Source organism: Glycine max, chromosome 9 (genome assembly GCF_000004515.6).
Source record: "Glycine max cultivar Williams 82 chromosome 9, Glycine_max_v4.0, whole genome shotgun sequence".
In the NCBI taxonomy this organism is placed as follows: Eukaryota; Viridiplantae; Streptophyta; class Magnoliopsida; order Fabales; family Fabaceae; genus Glycine; species Glycine max.
This window is the reverse complement of record NC_038245.2, coordinates 10572434-10590350: the sequence shown is the minus strand read 5'-3', so window position 1 is coordinate 10590350 and position 17917 is coordinate 10572434. Positions and strand designations below refer to the sequence as shown.

The following is a 17917-nucleotide window of genomic DNA, read 5'->3' as shown; positions in this document are numbered from 1 at the left end:
AGTGGCTTGGCATACCAGCACTAAACTTGCAAGCCCATCAGCTCTCATAATGAGTTTCCCAAGCCTCGACATGCCAAAATCCTTCCAAACTTGTGTCTACCTTAATGGTACTTCCATTCAGCTTCATTGGTGTCTTGGCAAGGATAAAGAGAACATGAAACCTGAATGATTTAATTATTTCCAAAAAAAATTACGTTTTGGAATAAAACTGAGGTTTTGAGTAAAACTGATTAAAATACTAAAAGAAGAATTTTTTCCATGGCATAATAATGTCTTTCTTCGTAAGCCAATTGTATTTCTTTTATATTAGTTTTTTAGACAATCCAAGTTAGATGCACGTCATGACACAAGGTTGCCTCGTATCTACCTCAAATCGTAGCTGCCCAAAAACATAAAGCCCTAACCCCCACAAATATGTTGACGATAACCACCTACCCGTAATGCAAAAGCACAAAGTAAAGATAGTTACAACATTAAAATTCAACTTGAGAACTCCCCACCTACCCCCACAAATATGTTGACGATAACCACTAATCCACTATCGTGGGCAAATTTTTCCATCTGGGGTAGTTTTACAAACTATTTTCCCAGATGGGGTTATTTTGATATTATTTCCGGCAGGGGACACTTATTTACGTGATTTGCATGGGGCTGCTAGCAAACCGCCATTGCCAATGGCGAGTTTGCTGTGCAACGCCCACGTGGCATGGAAACCGCCACCACGAGTGGCGAGTTGCTTGCAGGTGGAAACCGCCAGCATGACTGGCGAGTCTGCTCCTGGTTTTGGAAACCGCCAGTCAAACTGGCGGGTTGGCTTGCTGGATAGGTTGCAGGCTTTTCAGGCGTAGGCACAGGCTGCTTTTTTTTTTTTCCAGAGAAAGGGGAGTTGCAACTGCCATTGGCGATTTGAGTGCAAGTTGCAACTCCCCCTGGCGATTTAGGGCAGAGCAAATAGCTACTCCTAATGGCGATTTAAGGGCTTTAAATAGACAAAATTCTTCTCAACGTTGTTGCTTGTGTACTCAGATTTGAGTTTTGAAAAAATTGAGTGTGTACTCAGATTTGAGCTGCGGGTTTTCCTTTTTGGTTCTTCAGTCTATATCTTAATCAGGTTTGTAATTTCGAAATTAATAATTTGTTATAATTTTTTTTTAAGTATGTTGTTCTTTGTTCAGATTTTTCCGCATAAGGTTATGGAATTTGGTCAGATTTGAGCTGTGTTAATTTTTACTCAGATTTTGAGCTGTGTTTGTTCAGATTTATCCGCATAAGGTTATGGAATCCGCATAAGGTTTTGTATTTGTTTCTTCAGTCGATATTTTACTTAGATTTGAGCTGTGTTATAATTTTTTTTTTCCAAAACTGTGAGTGGAATTCTACAATTAAAGAAATGAGGAAATCAAAATTACAATTTAATGAAAATATATGATACGCTAAAAGCTTTAACTTGTAGTTGTAACAAAAAAATATATAGCATTTCGTTACTCATGCCACAAACATAAGGCAATATAATAAGAATTTAATGATCAGAAATGTAAAAAACAAAAAATTTACATGATGAATCAATTAAAAATTATTATTGTTATAACTTTTAGAATATTTATTATAAAAGGCAATAAATTTATGATGCATGATTCATCTATGAGTTATTTTCTCAAATTATAATAAATACTAGGTTTAGTCTTTTTTTTTTTTTTTTGCTAACTAGGTTTAGTCATATTTTGCTCATTTAAATTCAGTGTTGTTTTAGTTTGTTAAGATTTTTATTTTAATTAATTTATTTGTCTTTTATAATAAAAAAAAATTAATTATTTAAAATTCTTAAATTACCACTTTTATTCAGAATCTTAAAAAACTTAAGTAAATTAAATTGTTTTAAACCTTCGCATTAAAAATTACCAATTAAAACATTATATTTTACTCACAATAAAAATACAAATATTTCTCAAAATGAGAATTTAAGAGTTTTATAAAATATAGAATTGATATAAAAAGAGTAAACATACTTAATTTTAAAATAAAATATAGTTAAGAACTTAATTTAAATACATTGACATTGGTTAAGAAATGAGAATACTAAACTACTTAGGTCAAACAACATTTGATAGTTTCCTCTCTTTACAAACGAGCATGAATCTATCTAGTTCTCTGCTACGGCTTGTGGGGCTTTGTCTTGTTGTTTAATATCCTTAAATATGACACTTTTATTTGTTAGTTTCCGGTAAAATAATTTGTATTATAATTTTTTTAAAAGTAATTTTTAAGTAAAACTAGATTTTAGGTTTGAAGTAATTTTTTTTATTTGTTAGTTTCCAGTAAAATAACTTGTATTCTGATTTTTGTTAAGAATAACAAAGAAGTGCAAGAAGGCGCAACTGTGTGGAGTCGGGAGCTTCTTCTTTTATAAGGGAAGGAGAGAAATTTTTTTAAATAAAGCAAACCGCCAGCCAGGCTGGCGGTTCCTTCTCAAACCAATTCGCCATCCGTATTGGCGATTCTGCTGCTGCTGCACCTCCGTTCTGCACCATTGCTGCACCTCCTGCGCGCCTAGTGCCTAGCCCTCAGCCTAGGAACTCGCCAGTCAAACTGGCAGTTCCCTATGCATGGTCATATCGCCATTGCAAGCAGCGATTCCTTCAGAATGACCAAACTCGCCAATGATACTGGCGGTTTGGGTGCTGCATGCATGCATGCCACGTAAAAAACAGTCCCATCGTGCAAAATGTTTTAAAAAAACCCCATTTAGAAAAAATGTTTTTAAAAGGACCCCAAATGAAAAAATTTGCCACTATCATGCAATATTAGTATCAACCAAGTCTGTAACGTAAAAAGTTCCATCAATACTATGAGTTATTGACACACTTGATTCTACACTTAAATTTCTTAATTAAGATATGAGATTCGAGAGTGAACATAATTGAACATAAAGTAACAGTGAAGTGAAGGTATCATTTTACCCAAAAGAAATAGATCGACCCAGCATCAATTATCATAACAAGGGTGCACCTTTTATAATAAACATGACTTTGGGTCATTACACCAACATGAGAAACCATATGAAATACAGAGCTGTTCGAGACCCATTTCCTATTTTTTTTTTAACCATCTCTAACATATCTGAAGTATCATTCTTGTTTGCAGCAAAAACATTTTTTTTTTTAATTTGAAAGTGTTTCAAGCACATTTTTTTACTTGACTTTATATTAATAGAATTTTATAAAAGGTTAAATTATTTTTTATCCTTAATTTATTTATTAGGTTCAATTTGATTAAATTATTTTTAAAGGGTTCAATTAATCCCTTATTTTTTTAAATGTGTTCAATTAACCTTTTTAAAAATAATTGGAACAAATTGAACTTACAAAATAAATTAAGGAAAAAAATAATTTAACCTTTATAAATTTAATTTTAAATAAAATTGAGTTTGAGTTGATTAATTTATGTATGAAAAATTGCATATTATTTTTTGCTGAAATGAAAATTTTCATTTAAAAAATAATTTTGATTAAAAAAATTTAAATAGTATTTAAAAAATTACCGAGTGTATAATTATAAAAAGATGGTTTTACGTATTTGAATATTATTAAAATAATATTTTTATCAACCTGCATAAATGAAATTTTGTTGATGATGCAAAAGTAGTAGAAAAATATAGTTTAAAATGACGGAAACCATGAGTATTTTGAGAAAGTCAATCTCTATTTGAGAATGTTGACGTATGCTTGTAGTGATGGCTAGATAGTTAGTTAAGCTTATAATTATTAGTATATAACATACTTCGTTAGTGTTAAAATAACGAAATAAAACTACATTAACTAATAAATAACACAGTCATATTAGTTCAATTTACATAATTGAGTTTTACACCATATGTCATTATTATATAGAGACAACAATAAAATTTTAAATTAAATAACTAAATAAAATTACACTATAATATAAATAGTTCACCTAATACTTGTGAAATATTGCATAACTAAATTTTGTAATATATATTATTATTCGTTACTTAAAATTAATGTTATTTCAGACAAATTTGAAACGTACAAAGACAAAAAACAAAAACCAATTAGCAGAACACCCATATTTCTATAACTAATTATTCCAGTACCATTAACAACACAATACATAATCATCCACCACCTCCACTTTATTTCTCATAGATTAGTAAATTAAACTAATAACTAAAACACTTTTTATGTATAAACTCACGCAACAAGATATATTTCCTCTTCCCCTTTAATGTGATTAACTATTTCCTAACCAGTTATTATCTGCATAAGAATACCCCAAAATTAAGTACATCAACATTTGTTATAGTATGTGTATATGTTCAAGCTTAACTTGAGGTCATATGTTTATATGTTCCAATAGTATGTGTAATTTCATCTTAGTTCTTTCTTTTATAATATGAAATTTATTAATTCATCAAAAATTAAAAATAAATATAAGAATAAAAAATAAATTTTTTATTTTATTAAAGATTTAATACAAAATAAAAATTTATTACGAACCAAACATAACAATAAGATATTTATTAGGAAAAAAAATATATTTAAGAATGAAAAAAAAAAAAGTGGCACACTAATATTTTATGAAGGCACATATCTCATGCTGTTGTTGAGGATAAGAAACTAGTGGTGAAGGAGATCAAAACTTTGGCTGGCTCTTGGCAGAAAGTCTTGTTTTCTCGCATCTTTCGGGAAGCCCATGGCGGATGTTTTATAGCCAAGGAAGCGTATGGGATGTGTGAAGATTTTTCTCTCTTCTCTGTTATTCCCAATTGTGTTTACCTGTTCGCAGGGGTTCTTAGTTGGGGTTTCAGCCCTTTTGCTCACCAAAAAAAAATAAGAAACTACTGGGTGTGGCTTTTGGTGTGTTTGAAGTTGCGCTGAAATAGAGACAATCGGTTGGGGTTGGTAGTGTTGCGTTGCGTTGCGTATTTGTGAAATTGATGCAGCGCGGTGCTCGCTGAAGTGAAGTAATCCCTTTTGGTTGTGTTGTGGGTAATGCTTCTCAGTAATTCTAGTCCACCATTTTCATTTGTCTCAGGAATCACTATGAGTATGACTAAGGGAATAACTCCAAGAGATTCTCTTTTGCTGAAGCCCAACCCTTTATCTTCTCTTAGTTCACTCCATTCTCTCCAGGTGAGCTTTATTTATTTTCCTCATTTCAGGTGGGAAAGAAGTAGAGGGCAACGTGATTTGCTTTATCCAGTATTTTGCCCAAACCTAAATTGGTTCAACTTTTGATTCGGTGTTTCTCATTTTCCCTAAAATAATTGCTTCATTGCGTAAGTGTTCTCTGTTCAATTGGTAACCGTTAATGGCGTTTGGGAATTTCGTGAAATGATTCTTCTCATTTTGTCCCACAAGTTTTAACCCTTGAATTTCCTATTATATATATATATATAATAAATACTTTATTGTTGTTGTTGTTGCTTTCTGATTTTGTCTTTTTAAGCAGCATGGTAACAATACGATTAGAGTTCCTGTGACTATAAGAATTCAACCAGAGAGGTTTTGTCATGGTGCGCTAACCATCAGGAATGAAGTGCCGCAAAATGCTGATTTTCCTCGACAGTATTCCAGAAAAGAGAAGAAACCTTTTCCAGTTCCCATTGTAGAACTGCGACGAGCAGCTAGGGAGAGGATGAAGAAGATGAAAGATGAGCCGAGAAAACCAATGTCAGCACCTAAGAATGGGTTGCTGGTGAAGAGCCTTATACCGACTGCATATAATGTGTATAATGCTAGGATCACTTTGATCAACAATCTGAAGAAGCTGCTCAAAGTAGTGCCTGTACATGCTTGTGGGTAATTATATGTCTTCAATTTCTCTAGCATACTGTTAGCTAATGTGGAGCTTGTGTGAAATGCTGGTTAAGAACATAAAAGTTACCTGTTTTTGTTCTAGTTTAGTAATTGTGCTAATACTGAGATCAATTTTGCTTCTGACCTCGGAAAATATTGCAGCATTGACACTTAGTTTGAAATGATGCATAAATCTTTGTAAAACTAATAAGCCGCTTCACATTCCAGCTTTTAACTGTTGTTGGTGTAACTAGAACTTAAATCAGATGTTACCAGTACCTCCTTCAATTTGCCATCATGGTGGACAATTGATAGTTTCTTATTTTGTTTCTTCAACAAAGCAAAGTTTGCATACTTAGACCTTTGTGAGCCTTCCATTATGATGTAGCTATTATACCCATATGAAATGGATGGTATGGTTCATAGGAAGACAACTAGTTCCACATGCTGCCTCTTTAGTCCTTACCCCCACTGCATGGACACTTTCATGCATGCTTGCCAGATCTTTGAGATTGAGGGGATGCCCTAAGGCTCACTCATACTATGAGTCACCCTCTGGAAATCCCCTCAATCTCTCATAGTCACTATATAGGACATTTTAAAAGCTGTCTTTATGACTTTATGTTCTCAAAGATTGAAGTTTGAATGTTTTTATTTAGAGTAATGCTATATCCTCCTAATACTCTTATAATAGTAGCTACTACAGTAAGTATTAAACCAAATGTAAAATACATTTAATATTTTGGAATATGAAATGTATTCAATTTTTTTTTTCATTTTGTACGAAGCAGGATTTTTAGGAAGGCTTTGTAGAAGGATTTACAATTATTCTTTCTTTTATATTGAGCCCAAAGAATCCATTTATGTTCATTTTCAACTGGGCACATAATTAATATTTAGGACCAATTCTAGCTACCTTAAAAAGTAACACATACCATTTGTGCTTACCAGGATAGTGTAATTGAATGTGATGACCTAATTTGAGTGATTTTTCTTACTTGCTTATGTTAATGTTTTTTACAAAAGATTTATTGCCGGGTTGCCACTCTTATTTAATTAATTTTATAAAATTTCTTTAAATTATTAGTTTGATTAATAAAGAAAAAGGTGTTCTAAATAAAAATTATTTGAATACTTGTTGCAACTGGAAATCGACACTCCCTTGCAAATAAATGTAATTTAATGTCTCCTACTGAAAAAAGAAAGAAAGAAGTGATCAAATGTTCTGAAGTGTCTAATATTGGAATACTAATGCAGGTGGTGCAGTGAAATCCATGTAGGACCTGTTGGACATCCATTCAAGTCATGTAAAGGCACACAGGCCAACATCCGCAAGGGCCTCCACGAATGGACGAATGCACATGTTGAAGACATATTAATTCCAATTGAAGCTTATCACCTCTTTGATCGTCTTGGAAAGCGGATTACTCATGAAGAGAGATTCTCTATCCCTCGAATTCCAGCAGTGGTTGAGCTCTGCATTCAAGCCGGTGTTGAAATTCCAGAGTTTCCCACCAAAAGGAGAAGAAAGCCTATCATCCGTATTGGGAGGAAGGAATTCATCGATGCTGATGAAAGTGACCTACCAGATAAAATCTCAGAGGGCCCTTTAAAACCATTACTAGCTGAAATACATGATTCAGAAATAGTAGCTCCATTAGACAATGAAGTAGCCCCTCTTGCCGAGGAAACTCTCCAAGCATGGGAACGGATGAGGAAAGGTGCAAAGAGACTAATGAGGATGTACAATGTGAGGGTCTGTGGATATTGCCCTGAAATTCATGTTGGTGCCCAGGGTCACAAAGCTCAAAACTGTGGAGCCCATAAACACCAACAACGCAATGGGCAGCATGGTTGGCAGTCTGCAGTTCTGAATGATTTGATCCCACCAAGATTTGTGTGGCATGTTCCTGATGTAAATGCACCGCTAGAACGAGAGCTTAGGAATTTTTATGGCCAGGCGCCTGCAGTAGTAGAAATGTGCATTCAGGCTGGTGCTGGTTTACCAGAACAATATAAATCGACCATGCGGCTGGACGTGGGGATCCCATCAACTTTGAAAGAAGCTGACATGGTAGTTTGAGATTAATTTCTCTTATAGACAAATCCCAACTTTTGAATATAGTGTAAATTGTGTCAAACTGGATGCAATGATAATTTACTGATTTATTTAGGGACTGGAATGAACACTTTGGTTAGTTCTTTATGGGGGTATTTATGCCATCTAGACAAACGCTGTCGTTTTCTATCCTCTACATACAGGCAAAAAATATATAAAATTGTTAGTGTCAGATTGATGGTGTAAAAATTCGTATTCAAGCTTCTTTGCAATTTCTCTCAACTCAACTTTTGGAGAGGGGAGGGGCGGGGACCTTTTTGAAAAATTTGCCTGACATTGCAACAATAACCACTTATGCCAAGAGTAACTACCAACAATGAAGGCTTAAATGTTTTTTCCCTATTAATTTTATTTTTTTCATTTTTATCCTTGTAGAAAAAAAAATTTGTCCTCGTAAAATGTTTGTCTTATTTTTTATCCTTATGACGTTTTAAATAGTAAAAAAATGTTATTTAAATTACTTTAAGGACAAAAAATAAAATAAATATTTTATAAGGATTAAAATATATTTTTTTAAGGACAAAAATGAAAACAATGCTAGATTACAGGAAAAAAGTATTTAAGCCTCTAATAGACAAGTACTTTGATAATACAATAACCCTCACATTGTACATCCCTGCTGCAACAATGAATAGACAGAAAAAAATTACATTCTACCCGATCTATAATATTCTTTATGATTCATAGTCTTATAAAATTATAAGGGCAATTGACAAACTAGTATCTTTTAAATGGCGTAAAACTTTTCAATGACATGTAAAAAAATGATAGACTGACCTTGCTTTTTTAAATGGCCAATATGCATTACAATGAAGGATATTATTTCACTTGCAAAGTTATTTTAGATCAACAAATGTTAGTTTTTGTTAGTAGGAAGATTTGAACCTACTACTTTTTCTCGCTCCCTTCTCCCCTAACACTAAAGGGCCTAACTTTATGTTGTTATGGTTAACCAATTTGAGTCAAGTTTTTGTCATTGTAAAGTGCCTTACTTTCTTTTATTCCAGTAAACTAATTTATGTGATAATACTTAATTTTCCTATGGAATATTTCATGCATTGCCATTTACCTAAAGATCTTAAGAAGTAGATAAAGGATTAAGTCTAAAAACAAAAAAAGGTGTTATAGTAGTTTTCTTCATATCTTTAATTTATTTATATACTACTTGGATTTGAAAAATCTATCTACTCAGTGGTTGGCCGAGAAACTTACTCAAAATCTATAAAATTTGACAGATATAGTTAAGATAAGAGAGAAACTCTATCTTCTACTAGAAAGATAGAAATTTTCCATAAAATCAGATATTATCTATTATTAGAGAAAATATAAGATGAAATAATATAATTTTTTTTATTTACATTATCTTATGAGAAAAATTGAAATTCTATAATCCAATTTTATCTTTATAAAAGAAGTTATCAAGATTCAGGTAAACTAACTAATTCTAATCCTAAATTTCAATACTTATTCTTTTTCATCTATGTTTAATTTGAGCGTTTGAGTGTCTTTGTAAATATATCCCACCATCACACTCGGAGGTGATGCCAAAATTGATAGAAACATTTGGTGTGACCGTGAGATCTGATAAAACTGTGTCTCGCCACACTAATTAGATCCTGGACTCTTTAAACTGTTTCACTACTTAGTCTCCAACACGGTTCTATCTGTTCAACCCCATTATTTTCTCTGTTTTATTCCTATGTGCATTAGAACACTACATACATCATATATACCATATTTGATATATATATATATATATATATATATATATATATATATATATATATATATATATATATATATATATATATATATATATATATATAGTGCGTTAGTGATTTGGCATATTCTATACCACGCATGTTATATACCACTCGTATGCCTACGGCATGCACTGCAAACATGGCATCAACTCTACTTAATTTGGCCATTCAATATAATATATTTTCGTAATTTGTGATGTGGTTCAGAATTACATGGCCATGCCAATAATGGCTCACGGATTATGTGCCAATATAATTATTTGGATTGATAACTATCTAGCATTACCATATATTATCCTACATGTTGCAACCCAGTAGGCCTATATATATCATGAGATATTAATTTAATACCTTGATGCCTTGGATAGTTTTTTTATGGTAATAGGTAAAACCTTATTTGCCAAAGTCGGTGTTGACGTTTCAAAACAAAGCCGTGGACGAGAGCCGAATAATTCAAAAGGGGGACGATGGTCAGATGGCAGATTTCACCCCTAACTTTGTCTCACCAAGACAGGATATTCCATCGCCACAAAACACAGTTGTACCATTCATACAATAATTGATACTTGAACTATGCTGCTAATATTTTAATTGATGCTACCAATAGTTGAAGCACTAATATTACAGAATATATGAATCTCATTTAATTGTGAGTGTCCTTAATTAGAGTAGTAGATATTACACTCTTTGAAGATCACACGAATGGTGCCAACATTCTAATATCTTGTTACACACACACACAAAAAAAAAGTATTTATGTAGCTCGGAATCTATCGGTAACTTCAAAAATTTGTCACTAATTCAAAATTTTTGATAGATTTTGGTTTGTTGAAAAAATAGTCATAGGAAACTTTAACTGACAGATTTTTGTTATCCGTCGGAAATTTTCACGGAAAATATCCGTCGGAAAGATTTCGTGGGAAATTTCCGACGGATTTTTTCCGTAGAAAATTTCTGACAGAAATATCCGTCGGTAATTCTATTTTATGAATGATTATTTATTTCATTTTTATTATTTAACATCGATAATTTAGGAATTACTTTTTTGCATTTATATGATTTAACGTCAAAATTTTAATTAACACATACATGTAATTAACGAAATACTCAAATTCATAAATTCAAAACATATAGTAAAATAAATCATTCAGTTAAATTGAAAATAAATCTAAAAGAAAAGCACAATGTGTAATATGTTAATAGTAATTTTGTGTTGCTAAGTCAATAATCAAAATATTCATTGGGAGAGTGTCTCTACTGTCATCGTCTTGTTGTTGGTCATTTGATTGGTCATTGTCTTGTTGTTGCTACTGGTGAAATTGTTGATGTTGATGAATAATGTTTCGCGCTTCAGGAGGTAGGAACTAAAGGACAACTGACTAAAATACATGCATCTCCTCCTTTGATTGACGAAGCTCCTCCCTTAGTTGGTTAATCTTCGTTGAATCTTGAGCGCGACTAGAAGATTCTTGCATATGTTGCACGAAGTTGTCATCTCCACATTTATAAGTATGACCAAGATCTCCAGTACCGTAAAGGCATCCCTTACGCTTTGGTCCCACAACTACAATTCAACATCGAGTCCTAAGTCTTTGTTCTTCAACATGGTCTAAAGGAGTGAGTTATGATTCACCAACACTTAATGTAGCATCGGACCTAGCTTGAGATACTCTAGCCTTAAATTCTTCATGTCAGTTATAAATAGTTATTATTTCATAAATAATAAACATTTAAAAAAATAAAAAAAAAACATGCAAGATAATGGTCTCACATGTGTCTGCCTAGATCTATCATTGACAAATTAACCAGTATCTTTTCGTAAATGAGTTTGCTGTAAAACCATATGTAGATTGACCAAGCTTTTCTGACTATTAACAAACATTAAAAAATAAACATTAAGTGATAAATTAAACAAGTACAAAGAAGTATGTATTATAATTTTAATGTACATACCAAGTGAATGGTGTGATCCTCCAAGCTAATAGAACCACCTGTGTGCATACCCACCCTTTTTAGATGCCCTTTTTTTTGTCTATGCACACTTGGAACGATACCCAGGTGCATTCCAATGTAATAATAGATTGTTCCAGACACGATCTCCAATCAAATATGACCTTTGATTTTCATTTCGGGCATCCCTAAACATCTTAGAAAGTCTATGAGAGGATTTCGAGTTAAAAGCTTTGTTAATTTCATTCTCTTCCTCAGGTCTCTAGACCAATTTTCCCTAAAGTATGACAAAGTTATGAAATGTTACACAATTAGCAAAATACCAATTTTACAATTTCAGATCAAATAAAACAAAATCAACATTACTATCCATTTCAGCCATTGAACTAATTCATTAAGAGATGAATAAGTTACCTTAAAACACTGGAAAAAAAAGTTTCTGATGATCTTTTGAAATTGCTCCCCATGTAGGCCATGGGTGAGCAAATTGTTGCCTAATGGACAATGTGATGGCCTTTGCCGCAACCTTAGATGGATGAAACCTAAATAGAAAAAATAATTTGTGAAAAAGTAAAAGATCAAATGATGTATCATATATAATGATAATTATATAAATTTTGTAATACATACGCTCCATTAATAAGTGTAATCACCGGACGATCATTGAGGGGGAGGGGGGGGTCTTCCATGGCCAAATTTGGAATGTCTTCATCAATAGACATGTTTGCTACAATTGGGGATGAGGATGGTGTCGATGTAGGTACCGGGGACAGTCCACACGCATCAATTGGGGATGAGGATAGTATATATGTAGGTATCAGGGATGATCCACGTGCATCAATTGGAGATGGAGATGGTCTAACTTCAGTTGGAGGTGGAGATGGTGTAGGTGCAATATCGGAAGATTTGACTGGCACATATACAATAGACAGGGATGAGGTAGATGATGGTAGACTATCTTTAGGTGATAGTAGTTTAACCACATCATTTTTTCTTCCCACTTGTCCCTTTTCCACTAGAGTCATGTGACGGGGGTTGAGGAGGGTCAACACCACTTGATGACATATCTATATATAGAAAAATAATATTACAAATAATTTATCAAATAAAATATTGGGATGAATTAAAATTATATAACTAAGAAAATTCCATTTCACACCAAATATAAAATACTCTAATAAAGTGTTCAAGTATTACAACAAAACAAAAATGTCACTAATAACAAACATTATAACTAACTAACAAACATCAATGTCTAATCCTCTTCAGAATTGTAAACTTCAAAGTCATCTTCTAATTCCCTTTCATTGTCTTATTCAATATTATTTGATTCTCCATTCAAATTATTTGATTGTTCTTTGTTTGTCAACAAATTAGCATGGTCTACTTCTTCAACACCACCTCTTAAATCTTACAATCCATAAATACTTTAAACTTCAACGACTTCGTTGACATGTGACATTTCCTCTACTTGGTAAGGCACATAATCTTGTCCATTATCGAATTCTATGTAACCCTTTGGCTTCGTTTTAATTGCAACACACCAACCACGCTTGTCCCTTCTTGTTGCTGGATATGGCACATAATACACTTGTCTTACATTGTGTGCACTGATGAATGGGTCAAACAAATTATAAATTGCATTAAATGTGTTTCGCAAGTAATCAACATGGTTTATGAAGCACAACTTTAACCATGAAACTAAAATTGGTAAATAAAAATACATGACATTTATAAATATAAAAATTAGTGTGTGATACTATTTTCTATGTGTCTCACAACTTGTGTATATCACTACTCTAAAATACGTAATTTCAATTATAAATGAAAAGTCCATTAATTTGATTATGAAAAGGAGAGTAAATTTTTCACGATATATATTCATCAAACAACGTACAAAATACTTAAATAAAGTACATACATACATACATACATACATATATATATATATATATATATATATATATATATATATATATATATATATAATAACCATCATACATCATCAACATAACAGAAAGTAATTTAATTTATACATGTATCTAAGCTTGTTATTTACATGTCCAATTTAAAATAGAATCAAGGAACCAACTACAGAGGAGCTGATAACAAAACACAACTCCCTCCCAAAATAATTCCAACGTCATCACGTCGGCTTTGCAGCTCCCACAAAAGAATCTCCTTTTACATCACTTACTGTTGTTCATCTGCTCCCAAGAACAAAGGTTCGTGATCATCACAGGTACCAACCACACGGTACAAAATTGCAAGGATGAGTTTATTATAAAAGAAATCAACAAGCATAAGATGACAATAATTAGCAAGGAAACTATGTCAATAATCATAATCGTACTCAATAATCCATCAATTCAACATACACTTAACAACTAGTCATCAACTTTAACACAATTCAAATCAATCATGCTCAGTATGATACATGTACCTGACCTCAACTCTCAAATGCAATATGGTATCATTCATATTGTCAAAAATAAGCTTTGGCCATTTTTGTCATTTCGAGGGTCAAATTGGGCTTGGAAGTCAGAATCTCTACACTTGAATAATTGGGCTACGAATTTGGGCTTTGCTTTATGTAATTAGTTAAATTAGGTAGATTAGATGACCCTGATCAAAGCACATCCATTCCTTTTGAGTAGTAATTGTATATATTAGTGGAAGTTATATTTCATTCTGTACCAAAAACAAATTTAGTTACTTGGTGTGCGAGCTTTAGGAAAAACTTTTTTTCTCTCAACTGTTCTTCATTTTTCTCCCTCTTTTCACTTCTGTTCTTCCTTTTTCTTGTATAAATTTCATGGCTTTTCCACTGGTGATGATCATGGAAGGCTAAACACTTAATCAATCCAAGGATCCACTCTAAGCTAAGATGAATTTGAGTTCTAGTTTAGTATATCTAATCTGTGTGAATGCTCATCTTTTTCTTCAATCCTATTTTTGATTTTCATTATTATGAATATGCTTAGGATTGAAAACCAATTAGTTTAGGGATTTCTTCCCTAATTTCAACTTTAATCACAGATTGCTTGGATGATATTCTAACCTAATTTTGAAACAACTCTAATGACATTGATTGAACTCTCACAAAATGATTATTCTCTGCAGAACTGTGATAATTCGTTTGCATAGGTTTGGTGAATTAGATTGATGATTTCAAATTTATTTTACAACCTGTTTGTGCAATTCTGTTTGTGTTCTGCAACTAAACTCTATTTCAATTTAGATTTCGCATTTATGTTCTGTGTTTTCGCATTTCTTTCCAATGTCTACCAACTATTCATTGAAATTCCCCTTGTTGTTTATAAGTGAATTAAAGTAGGAATCAAATTGAATTGTATCTCTGAGTCAACCTAGGTTAATTCTGTACTGCATAATTTCTTAGTTTTATTTGTTTTGAATCAATTCGACATCCGTTATCACATGTCACTCAGTTTCGAACTCCCTTGTGACTCAGACTGATCACCATGAGGGGAGGGAGTTGCATGTGCACGATAAGGTGACATCGACACTTTCTGTCTAGTTTTCCTAAGTAAGAGTGTCGTGTGGACACGCTTAGGCTATTTTTTTATGAATGGTACCATATTAAATTTGAGAGTTGAGGTCTGGTACATGCATCATACTAAGCATGATTGATTTGAATTGTGTTAAAGTTGATGACTAGTTGTTAAGTGTATGTTGAATTGATGGATTATTGAGTACGATTATGATTATTGACATAGTTTCCTTGCTAATTATTGTCATCTTATGCTTGTTGATTTGTTTTATAATAAACTCATCCTTGCAATTTTGTACCGTGTGGTTGGTACCTGTGATGATCACGAACCTTTGTTCTTGGGAGCAAATGAACAACAGTAAGTGATGTAAAGGGAGATTTCTTTGTGGGAGCTGCCAAGCCGACGTGATGACGTTGGGATTATTTTGGGAGGGAGTTGTGTTTTGTTATCAGCTCCTCAGTAGTTGGTTCCTTGATTCTATTTTAAATTGGACATGTAAATAACAAGCTTAGATCCATGTATAAATTAAATTACTTTCTGTTATCTGAATGATGTATGATGGTTATTATATACATACACACACACACAGAAACACACAGACACACACAGACACAGACACACACACAGAAACAAACACACACACACACACATAGAAACACACACATAGAAACAAACACACACACACACACATATACACACACAAAAACACACACACACACACACACTCACACGCAGAAACACACACAAAAACACACACACACACACACACACATAGCCACACACACAGAAACAAACACACACACACACACACGCACACACACACATAGAAACACACACACACACACACACACACACACAAACAAACACACACACACAGCCACACACACACACACACACACACACACACATATATATGTATGTATGTATGTACTTATTTAAGTATTTTGTACGTTGTTTGGTGAATGTATATCGTGAAAAATTTATTCTCATTTTCATAATCAAATTAATGGACTTTTCATTTATAATTGAAATTACGTATTTTAGAGTAGTGATATCATAGCGATGAAGCGGGTCATTACACAAGTTGTGAGACACATATAGAAAATAGTGTCACACACTAATTTTTATATTTATAAATGTCATGTATTTTTATTTACCAATGTTAGTTTCATGGTTAAAGTTGTGCTTCATAAACCATGTTGATTACTTGCGAAACACATTTAATGCAATTTATAATTTGTTTGACCCATTCATCAGTGCACATAATGTAAGACAAGTGTATTATGTGTCATATCCAACAACAAGAAAGGACAAGCGTGGTTGGTGTGTTGCAATTACAACGAAGCCAAAGGGTTACATAGAATCCGATAATGGACAAGATTATGTGCCTTACCAAGTAGAGGAAATGTCACATGTCAACGAAGTCGTTGAAGTTTAAAGTATTTATGGATTGTAAGATTTAAGAGGTGGTGTTGAAGAAGTAGACCATGCTAATTTGTTGACAAACAAGAACAATCAAATAATTTGAATGGAGAATCAAATAATATTGAATAAGACAATGAAAGGGAATTAGAAGATGACTTTGAAGTTTACAATTCCGAAGAGGATTAGACATTGATGTTTGTTAGTTAGTTATAATGTTTGTTATTAGTGGCATCTTTGTTTTGTTGTAATACTTGAACACTTTATTAGAGTATTTTATATTTGGTGTGAAATGGAATTTTGTTAGTTATATAATTTTAATTCATCCCAATATTTTATGATTTATTATTTGTAATATTATTATTTTATATATAGATATGTCATCAAGTGGTGTTGACCCTCCTCAACCCCCGTCACATGACTCTAGTGGAAAAGGGACAAGTGGGAAGAAAAAATGATGTGGTTAATAAAAAATTATGATTAATATAACTTTTAAAATAATTATTGACAATTTATTTATTATCAATCAATTAAAGATTATTATTGATTAATTTTTAAATTAGTTATTAATAATATATAATTAGATGATAATATAAAAAAATTATACTATGAATACATTCTAATTAACTCTTTTTTTTTTTTTTTATCAAAGTGCACAAAATGTCTAAAACTTTTTTACCCAAATCCTAAAACTTTTTACATAGTTAAACAATAAGATAACGCCCTTACTATCACTTTTAAAATAATTGTCACTAAATAATTTTTAATGATATGATAAATTAAGATTAATTAAGTATTTAAAAAAACTTTTGCACCATCTAACTTTTTCTAATTAAATTTTAAATTTAATTTTTTTGTATTGAGCCATCCTCCGGATACATCGACATGAAGTCACTAGAGGATTCAAGTCGATAGATGGCCAAAACAAAGAGACACACAAAAGGTAACCAAATAAAAATTGAACAAACCATCAATTTGATCCATGAAATATTATCATCTTTCCTAAATAGTCCTTAAACTAATGAAATCATAATTTTTTTTTATATTAAAAATCATGCTACATACTCCTTCAAAGTATTGAATTTTTCTTTTCAAATTTATCTCTAGAGGCTAAATTAATAGATATTTAAAAATTTATGAACTATATATATAATTTTATTAGTTTAAAGACTATTAGGAGAAAGGGTGCTACAGCATGGGTTTATCCAATAAAACAAAGCATTAGCCAATCGAGTATGAATTAGCAAGAGAGTCTAACTCAATTGGTTGGACCGTATGTATTGTAAACCCACTGATACGTGTTGTAAATTCCCTGGTATGTGTTCAATTCTTACG

At 32.2% G+C, this 17917-nt stretch overlaps 1 protein-coding gene across 1 annotated transcript; it reads left to right on the top strand.

Annotated features, from left to right (window-relative positions):
- The first annotated feature begins 4567 nt into the window (after nucleotides 1-4567).
- On the top strand, nucleotides 4568-7989 carry LOC100792452 (APO protein 2, chloroplastic). The gene is made up of 3 exons (XM_006587051.3): nucleotides 4568-5150; nucleotides 5470-5819; nucleotides 7074-7989. The coding sequence occupies exons 1-3, from the start codon at nucleotides 5010-5012 to the stop codon at nucleotides 7897-7899; spliced, it is 1317 nt and encodes a 438-aa protein (XP_006587114.1). The 5' UTR covers nucleotides 4568-5009; the 3' UTR covers nucleotides 7900-7989.
- The last annotated feature ends 9928 nt before the right edge of the window (nucleotides 7990-17917 follow it).

What these genes read in the sequence shown, in the direction of transcription:
- LOC100792452 (XM_006587051.3), top strand. Translation starts at nt 5,010, where the DNA reads ATGCTTCTCAGTAATTCTAGTCCACCATTTTCATTTGTCTCAGGAATC. An exon ending in GTTCACTCCATTCTCTCCAG is followed by an intron (nt 5,151 to 5,469) that starts GTGAGCTTTATT and finishes CTTTTTAAGCAG; the next exon opens with CATGGTAACAATACGATTAG. An exon ending in GTGCCTGTACATGCTTGTGG is followed by an intron (nt 5,820 to 7,073) that starts GTAATTATATGT and finishes ATACTAATGCAG; the next exon opens with GTGGTGCAGTGAAATCCATG.